The 9,643-nt window shown below is 49.1% G+C and overlaps 1 protein-coding gene across 1 annotated transcript in view; it reads left to right on the top strand.

Annotated features, from left to right (window-relative positions):
• LOC104618679 (cytoplasmic FMR1-interacting protein 2) overlaps positions 1 to 9,643 on the top strand; it is a 24,717-nt gene that overhangs the window by 9,745 nt on the left and 5,329 nt on the right. Inside the window, exons 9-14 of the mRNA XM_010284335.1 lie at positions 2,646 to 2,737; positions 5,589 to 5,706; positions 6,580 to 6,699; positions 7,370 to 7,495; positions 9,042 to 9,208; positions 9,497 to 9,642. Coding sequence (XP_010282637.1) covers positions 2,646 to 2,737; positions 5,589 to 5,706; positions 6,580 to 6,699; positions 7,370 to 7,495; positions 9,042 to 9,208; positions 9,497 to 9,642 — 769 coding nt within the window. The remainder of the gene's footprint in view (positions 1 to 2,645; positions 2,738 to 5,588; positions 5,707 to 6,579; positions 6,700 to 7,369; positions 7,496 to 9,041; positions 9,209 to 9,496; position 9,643) is intronic.

Raw genomic sequence — 9,643 nt, 5'->3', positions numbered from 1 at the left:
CGCAGCCCGACAGCGCTTCTATCTCGTTGTGCATTTCCGAGGCAGGTTTGCAGTCTCCTGAGGAGCACCGTCATTTTGGGCCGGGGCAAACCTGGCTGGTTTGCTGAGGTCTGTGCAGTTGGTGGTTGCACTCCTTTTTCTTGCTGATGGAAACGCAGCTGGCCAGCCAGCGTGTGATCTGGCAGTCCTATTTCGTGTATAACGGTGTTCCCTGTAGGACAGAAAAAGCTTTTTGGGGAGCTTGTGTCGGCTGGAACTTGGAGGTGCTCAGCGAGTTCCTCAAAGGGCTCACCTGGTGGTTTGATGAACCATTTTTGTATTATCTGAGGTCTGGGTTTTGGGGGAAGGCCTGTGAGGACTGGATGCTCCCAGTGACAGGGTGGGAAGCAGCCGTGCAGCCTCCCTCTGCCCCTGCCCATGTGCCGCTGAACCCAGCCCTGGGCTGGTCCACAGCTGGAGGACAGGCTGCCTTGCCCCAGGGCCGCTCAGCACGAGAAAGGTTCGAGATAACTCTGCTGCTTCCCCCAAAATCTGGTGTGTGTGCAAGCCGCCAGTGGCAGATGGAGAGGGGGGCTGGCCCCACACAGCACCGCCCGTGGCATTCCCGGGGGGAAATGGCACCTCCTTTCCACTGCTTCTGTGTCTGGCGTCTAGGAGGCATCTCAGGTTTGGGGCAGGTCAGCGCTAGGAGGCATGGTGGGATCTGGCGAGGGACGAACGTACTGGCAGCAAACAATAACAGCCTAGCAGGAGGACAGCAGAATAACTTCCCCGATGGAGCAATTAGTTTTCTGTCATTCCTACTGAGCCTGAGCGGTCCTCCTGAGATGGAAAGATCAGTTTTTGTTACCAACATTTGCTCCACATCAGTAAAAATGAGAGGATGGGATTTCTGGGGGGGCACAGAGAGCTTCTTCCCCATCGCTCTTTCAGCAGAGTGGCTTCTTCCTGCTGTTTTACCCAGAGAGCTGCTGAGGAGCCTGAACGACAAGGGGGGTTGTGGTGATAGGGTACAGGGTGCCTTCCTGCTTATGGCCCCAACTTGCAGCTTATAGATAATGCGCTGGGCTTGTGCCAGGGGAGGGGACAGGCGAGCCCAGGTAGCTGGTTTCATGAAAGGTTGGTGTACTAGCCACTGCATCCTGACCGAGTGGGGACATATTTACCCCAATTTGCATCATCTCTTGGAGACAGCTCTGAGAGCAGAGCTCAAACTCCCACGTAGGGAACTGCAGACAGACACCATAACCTCACGGTCAGGGTGATAATGAGGTGGTTGAATACCCTCCAGTCACTGGGGACACTGCTGAGGACTGCAGCTCTGCAAAGGTGATTTATCATGCCATCCCTCAGAGTCTTCAGAGTTTTCCCTGGTTCAGCTTTGCTAATTCAACAGAATCTCAGTTTAAATCAAGTCCTCAGTGTAATCTTAGAGTTTGGTTATCTTGGTTCATTCAATCAGATTTGCTGTTCATTGCAAAGTACTGGAGGCCATCAGAGAATGAGGTAAAATAGCATCCACTGCATGGAATAACTTTCTCCTTTCCAGCTTTTTTTTCATTTGCACTTCTCCAACATCTGCTGTGGTCTCACCTAATCAGTTAAGTACCACTCCAGACTATCAGATCTCAATAAGAAAAGGCCAACTACTCCTCTTACTACATCTGCTTATTGCCTTCTGATTAAATTTCTAGTGGATTGACCAGGAATTTGAGTAGTGAAAATGAACTACCCCTTCATTTAAACGCTTTAAGAGAGTGCCACTGGGAATCCCTGATGAGAGTGTTGCACATCCTCCATACAAGCCAGCCTGAAAAAAGAAGCATGTGATAATAGGACAGGGAATTTGCCACCATCTTCCCTGAATTTTTGGGGCAAGGCTTTGTAGCTGGGTGAACTTGAAGTTTCAAATTTTATTGAAGACCTGTTGGTAGCTCCTAGTTGAATTTTGTTTGCAGCTGAAAGCTTAGTGAAGCAGGGACCTGTCTGAGCTTGAGGTGCGTTCCGTGCACTTTGCATTTATTCCAGTCCAGATGCAAAGGGCGAGCAAAGCGATGTTATATTGCAGGCAGCCATTGCCTGTGTCTTTCTCTTCGTGGAGAAGTTTTAAGACACATCACCTGCAGCCGCAATGCCACGGTACCGTCTGAGTCCCTGGGGAAAGATGCCACACCTCTGGCAGCCCAGGCAGCAAAGCATTTTCGGCTCCTCTCTCAAGGGACCTGCCGCAACGTGCTGCCAACATGCTCGCTTTTCGTTCCTCCGCTCTCTTGGAGGATTATGGTGGGAGGCAATAAGCCCTGCTCAGGAATACGCTTTTCTCTTGCTGGTGTAAAAAGAGCCTGTCCTCTGGCCGGTTACAGCACTGAACCGTTCTGGCAATAACCAGCCTGGTATCGGCGAGTCCAGGGCTCCGGAGCACTCGCAGGTGGTGGTTTTCTCTGCACAAAAAGCCTTGGTGATCATTTTTGGTCGCTTCCTAGGTGTGAAATGACCCTGAGTCCAGGTTTGCACCTTGTTTTAAACAGCCTGACACTTTCCAGAGCTTCAGAGGCGCAGGATGCCGTTTCGTAGTCCCTTGTGTTGCGCTGGGCCACGGGCTCTCTCTCAGCCGTGTTTCAACCATCTTTTGTTTTCTTTTCCAGCAGCTGCAGGTGGTTCCTTTATTCGGCGATATGCAGATAGAACTGGCCAGATACATTAAGACCAGTGCTCACTATGAGGAGAACAAATCCAAGTGAGTGCCTGCCATAATGTCTCTTGGCTTCTGTGTGTGTCCTGACAGCCGTGGGAGCTGCAGCTCTCCGGCGTGCGTGAGGTCTGTGCGCGGGTACCCGTGTGTGTCGCTGTGAGGTGTGAGTCCCGGCGTGCAGCTCTGTGTGCACGTGTGTACCTCCCTGTCCCTGCATGGGAAGATGTCCTCGCCGGCCCCTGAGTGTCTGCGTGTGCAGCCAGCTCTGAACCGTGTAACCGCACCCCTGCGTGCAGGCAGGGGAGCGGGCATGCCTGTGCGTCTGCTCCCGCTGGCAAGGGCTGGGAGGGTGCGAGGCGGCCGGCAGCGAGGCGGGAGGAAGGGAAGGCAGCTGGCGCGCGGATCGGGGCAGCCGCTGAGTGCTTGCGAGGTGTGTGAGTGCGAGCAGCAGCGTGTCCCTGCTCTGGAGAGATTTTAATCCACATTTTTCATCCCAGGGACAAAATCCTCCAGAGCGTGAACACAGCAGTGGACCTCTTTGCAGTAGCCAGGGCGTCTCCTCTAGTTCAGGCAGGTTTCATGAAGAAGGGCAGCGGGAATGAGGGTTGAACCGGGGTGTCAGATGTGCTGGAAATTAATGAATGTTGTGGGAGCAGGGCCGAAATGGAGTCTTTACAACAGTGCTCAGGAGTGTAAAGCACTGCTTCCCAGCCTGGGTTCACAGGCGGTTTCCTGCTTCCGTCAGACGAATTTGCAGACGTCGTTTCAGATCACACCAGGCGTGTGCGAGGCCCCACTTGTCTTTGTAGCTTTGCATTGCGCTCAGTTATTGCTAGAAGAATCGGTGTTAGGTTTGGATATCCTTGGAACGGCGTTTGCAACCACACGTAAGCAAAACCCTTCTGAGCTGTGTCGGGCTGTAATGGCTGATCACAGCCCAGCTTTCACCCGTGGGACCGTATCGCATGGAAGCCAGATTTCTCCGGCGTCTGCGAGAAGCAGCCTAGCCGAGCTGTATCCTCAGCAGGACGGGAACTAACTAATCTGCAGTCTCATCTCTCAGCTTCTGTTTGCTCATCCCCTTCCACCCCGAGGGTCCAGCTTTTCCGCCCGCCGCATGGCTCACGCAGGAACAGCCCTCCTGAAGGCTGGTTGAAAAATGCCGACTAGTTTTTCATGAGAAATTTGTAAACAAATTTTTTTGTGGCAAAATTTCCTGATCAAAAGGCTTCAATTAAAATGGAAAAATACTAAAATTCTACAAAATGTAAATTTAAAAAATATTTTTGAAAACTCATTTTAAAAAGGAAAAATTATCTAAAAATCTACACCCTTTTATCCCAAATCATTCAGAAAGCACATTTCAATGAAACATGTGTCAGCTGCATTCATTTTCTCATCTCAACACCAAGGTAGCTCACGGGCTGTCTAGCTGTGCACAGTTTTAATGTCTGTCTTGAAATCTGTCTTACCAGGTCTGTGTGCCGTACCTTACTAACCAATGTTTCTTCCTCACTCACTTGCTTTCCCAGCAAATTGCATGAGACTCCCAACACTCATTCTGCCAAGATGGTTCCATATAATCCCCGATTCTTACTAATATTGTTTTTGTCACTTTCTTTCCCTCCCTGTCTCCATGAAAGTGGAATTAATTGGTGTTTTTCCTGCATGGCTCTTTGTTTCTGCACTGTGGACTAGGTTGTGTGTGGCAGGGAGGGTTGGTGCAGCCCCGGCCCTTCCTGCTAGCCTGCCGATTTTCAGGTGGGGAGCACAGGACATTGAAACGGGTAAGAGTCGAGCGATGGGACTGTGGGAGGATGGATTTCACAGAGGATGACATGGCCCAGCACTTCCAGGACCTTCTACTACCACAAATATTGTCAACGAGTGCCTCGCAGTTAACCATAGGAATATGTCTTCATGTCTATGTCCATGTCAGAGGCAGGTTTCTCACATTCCTTTTGTATGGCCAGTCTAGATTGGAGAAGATGACTGTCGTAAGATGGACAGTTATTTAGGGAGGGAAAAGCAAGATCTGAACTTCTACATTGTGATAACAGAGTAAGACATGAGAGTCTCACTGACAGACATTTGCTTGCACAAAGCATTTTGGTGGAGCTGTTCTGGTTCTACACCTGTGGCTCATAAGGAATGGGGGAAAAAGGGAGATGTTAAACAGACCTGATTGGCACCATTTCTTTGTATGACAGTGCCTTTGGAAGGGGAGCACTGCCTTCTTTTAGGACATCATTACACTGTTACACAGTACATGTGGCTCAATGCAAATGAAAGCGTAGTTCATTTAATCCTAATTTGCTCATCATTTATACTCAGGGTTGTTTACTGAGCTGGTACTGTGAGCCAGAACCAAAAACAGAGTGGACCAAAAACAGAGTGGGAGGGATATTCCCTTGCTGACCTCTTGCAGAGTCTTTCCTCGCAGGAGAAGGCAGCAGGACCCAGCCATTTCAGACCTCAAGGGGTGACCTCTAAGGGGATGACTATCCTTAGGTTTAGCAGAAGGGATACAAACAACGCTGGGTCTTTGCACTTCATCCTTCCCTGCAAGCTTGTCCAATGGTGGCCTGGGAAATCGCCATCTCTGCCCATGGGGGCAGATAAGCCCAACATGGAGAGCAGCTTTCAGGGTGGATGGAGCAGAGATGTTCAGGCTGAAAGGTGAGGCAGGTGACCCCATCATGCTGTGTGAGACCACCTTGGGAAGATCACACACACCAGGGAACATGAGAGATGACACAAGCTGACATTTGCCCTGAAAGTGGCATGTCTTGACCATGTTGAAGTGAAGTTGAGCACGAGCACCAGACTTTTATCTTTGGGGGTGTCTAGGCAGAGCCCCGTGTCCTGTCCTTGAAACCCTTGCTTTTTTGCCCAGGTGGACGTGCACTCAGAGCAGCATAAGTCCCCAGTACAACATCTGTGAGCAGATGGTCCAGATCCGAGATGACCACATCCGTTTCATCTCAGAGCTCGCTCGCTACAGCAACAGCGAGGTAAGCTCAGCGGGTAGTCGTCGTAATCAGGCTCATTAGATGGATGAGGCTGGGGGAGGACAAGTGTGGCAGGAGTATGGTCTGCCAAGGACATACAGTGAGGAGGGAAGAAAGACACAGGTGAACAAACCACTTCTTGATCCAGCAATAAAAAAGCAAGTTGGGAAAGGCCCCTGCAGGTGCAGAATCACATGCACCAGAAGATCTACTGCAACAGCTTCTGCTCTTTGGCCACAACATTGTTAAAATAAGCAGAAAAAAATTTGCAACTGAATGTTTATTATCAGCCAGGTGGCAGAACATCCATGTCTTGCCAATGGGTCTTTTCTGTTACACGGAGCTATTGGTCAGGGCTTCGAGGAAAGTTCACGAGGGCATCTCTGTTCTTTCCATTACTGAATGGCAGCATCCTCTCTGATGCCATTGTGACTGGTTTTTTGCAAATGGGTGATTCGTATTCGTCAGCGTTAGTTTAATGAATCGTTAGCATTCTCAGCCCTTTTCTTTTTGGCATTTGTAAGTGCTTATTTGAACTTTAAATCAGTAAAGGACTCTCAAGGATTTCAGTAGTATTAGACCATCAAAAAGGAATGGGAAGGTGGAATGAAAACCGTCAGTTATTTGCTCTGAGGTGACAGGTCAGACTTATTTTACTGTGGGAAATAAATTGACTGCCTGGGTAAAAAGAGCCTTGCCAAGTTGTACCCATTTTCCTGAGGGACAGTATATGCACTGCTCAATTTTAGCTTGATCGTAAGGTCACGGGGAATTCATTTCAGCTGGGATTTGAGACAGAGATCTGTGGCTGCAGTTTGGCTCCGTGAAGCCTTTGGAGCAAGTTGCTGAGTCTAGCCCTGATGTGATGTTCTCCAGGTGGTCACTGGCTCAGGACTGGACAGCCAGAAATCAGATGAAGAGTACAGGGAGCTCTTTGATCTCGCTTTACGGGGACTGCAGCTGCTGTCCAAGTGGAGTGCCCACGTCATGGAAGTGGTGAGTGTGTAACGTCCTCCTCTTCCCAGGTGAACGTGGACATTTTAACGTGGCATGTAACAAAGACTGTGGAAAGGTGAGCTTGCTTTCACGCCACCTAACTTTAAGCCATTAACAAACACACTAAGATCAGGCAGCTAATGACCCTGAACACCCTCTGTGCCAAATGGAGAAAGAGAGCTTGATCATCTCACCCTGAACCGCCCTTTGCAGGTGCTGGGGTGTCCCCACAGATGTCAGAGGGGGACTTGGTGACTGTTCTCCTAACCTGAAGTACTGAAAACTGTTGAGTACTGAAAACTGTTGAGTACTGAAAACTGTTCAGGGTGAGTCTGGGTCTTGAGCAACTAAAACTGTAATTCAAATTATGATAGAAATTCTTAATTTGGAAAACTTTGACCACATCTCAACACAAGTCCATGGATGTCAAAAGCCCGGTATGACTGGTGTCATGGTTTAGCCCCAGCCAGCAACCTCCCAAATAAACAAAAACAATATCCAATACAGTGATAACAAAGCCAGGAAGAAGCACAAATTCTGCTCCCAAAGGAATGTGAAACAACTGCAGTAATGTCTAGGGAGTGTTTTTGTAGCACAGGGCTCTCTTCAGTCTTTCCAGCCTGGCTTCTTTCTCATTGCAATGTTGACAGTGTCTGTTTCCATCTTGCAGTACTCTTGGAAGCTGGTTCATCCCACAGATAAGTTCTGTAACAAGGATTGCCCAGGAACAGCAGAAGAGTACGAGAGAGCCACCCGATACAACTACACCAGTGAAGAGAAGTTTGCCTTTGTGGAGGTAGGTGCCAACTGCACAAGAGTAAGAACCAGCCAGCACTGGCTTCCTGTCCATGTTCCTCAGGGCAGGGGAAGAGGAGAGAAGGGCACCTCACCATACTCAGCAGGTTCCTCATCCCTCTGGCCCACGTTAAGGGGTTAAGGGTTCCCACATCCTTGTGGCCTTTAATTTGCCCAGAACTAAGGGGCAAATTAAGTTCTTAGGAGCTCCTCCTGGGATAGAAACACTGCAGCAGCGCATGGTGAAAGCAGTTCTCTCTTTTCCTGATCCTGCTCCTATGCTGTTTGTGTGCTGGAGAAAGACAGAGGTGAATCCCTCTGTTTTCTTAATATTGCTGTGGTAAGCCTCCCTTGACCTGCAAAGGGTGTTCAGGGCTCCTGAAAAAAAAAAAAAAAAAAGGATGTGGGCTTGCAGAGCAGTGTGATCTGGAGCAAGATCCGGAGCTACGTTCAGGTGCTGTGCACACACAAGAGATCTTCAGCCAGTCCCCAGGACACATGAACTCCCTGTCCGGCTTTCTGTGGACAGTGGGAATAGTCCTCTGATCCTGGCTGTGGGAGGCCCTCACACTTTCATCTTGCCTTAGAAAGTCCAAGGTGGTTTGAATATTGCCTTAATTGTTGTGGCTCACTCCCTCCTGGGAATCACAGAATCATTAAGGTTGCAAAAGACCTTTAAGATCACCAAGTCCAACACCACCATACCCACTAAACCATATCCTGAAGTGCCATGTCTACATGTTTTTTGAACACTTCCAATGATGGTGACGCCACCACCTCCCTGGGCAGCCTGTTCCAATGCTTGACCACTCTCTCCATAAATAAATTTTTCCTAATACCTAGTCTAAACCTCCCCTGGCGCAACTTGAGGCCATTTCCTCTCATCCTATCACTAGTTACTTGGGAGAAGAGACCAACACCCACCTCACCATGACCCCCTTTCAGGTAGCTGTAGAGAGCAATGAGGTCTCCCCTCAGCCTCCTCTTCTCCAGACTGAACAACCCCAGTTCCCTCAGACGCTCCTCATAAGACTTGTGCTCCACACCCCTCACCAGCTTTGTTGCCCTTCTCTGGACATGCTTGAGATCTCAATGTCCTCCTTGTTGTGAGGGGCCCAAAACTGAACATGGTATTCGAGGTGTGGCCTCACCAGTGCCGAGTACAGGGGTACAATGGAATTGTCACCGTACTCTTGCACAAGGAAGACTGTGCCCTGGTGCAGATGCAGGTCTGTGCAACCCACACACCTGCACCCATGTGTGCAGCACATGCAGTTTCCTGGGATTGTGTGTTATTAAAGAGATCAGGAGTGGAAACAGCTTGCCAAGGGACAGGGACCATTTGCAAGAAACTGGTGGTGTAAATGCTCTTCAGCTTGTTGTGATTTGTAAAGCAGCTAGTGTCAAAAAAATTAGCCACCTAATTACTGAACCTAAGTTACTTGAGTAGAATTAATTTAGTCCCAAATTCTCTTAACATTGGCTTTACAGACCTCTTCATACAATGCAAAAATAGCAAATACATCTGTTTTTAATTTTTGCTTCAGGTAATTGCCATGATCAAAGGTCTGCAAGTGCTGATGGGTCGGATGGAGAGTGTCTTTAACCAAGCCATCCGCAACACTATCTATGCAGCCCTGCAGGACTTTGCCCAGGTGACCCTGCGAGAGCCGCTCAGGCAGGCAGTCAGAAAGAAGAAGAACGTTCTGATCAGGTCAGTGTGTCCTTCTTGAATGTCATGCAAAGCTCATGTATTTATTTGTGTAACACATTTGTACTATATAAGCATGTGGCCCTGCATATACCTCAGCGTGCAAAACCAGCCAACATACCTTGGCCAGTAGCATTTTCTGAGGTAACTTTTGGGCATGACTCCCCCAGTAATGACAATGTATGTCCCCACCTCAGATACTTTTCCTCCCATATGTGCACAGCAGTGAATATTTTCATCTTGAAGTAGAATCAAACTTAAGCACTACTTTCCTTCTCCCACCCACTCCAGTGTCCTTCAGGCAATTCGGAAGACGATCTGTGACTGGGAGGGAGGTCGAGAGCCTCCAAATGATCCTTGCCTGAGAGGTGAGAAGGATCCTAAGGGTGGATTTGATATTAAAGTCCCACGACGAGCAGTAGGACCATCAAGTACGCA

This window comes from Phaethon lepturus, unplaced genomic scaffold (assembly GCF_000687285.1).
Source record: "Phaethon lepturus isolate BGI_N335 unplaced genomic scaffold, ASM68728v1 scaffold23860, whole genome shotgun sequence".
NCBI lineage: Eukaryota > Metazoa > Chordata > Aves > Phaethontiformes > Phaethontidae > Phaethon > Phaethon lepturus.
Note: the sequence above shows the minus strand (reverse complement) of the source record. Positions and strands in the feature narration are given on the sequence as shown.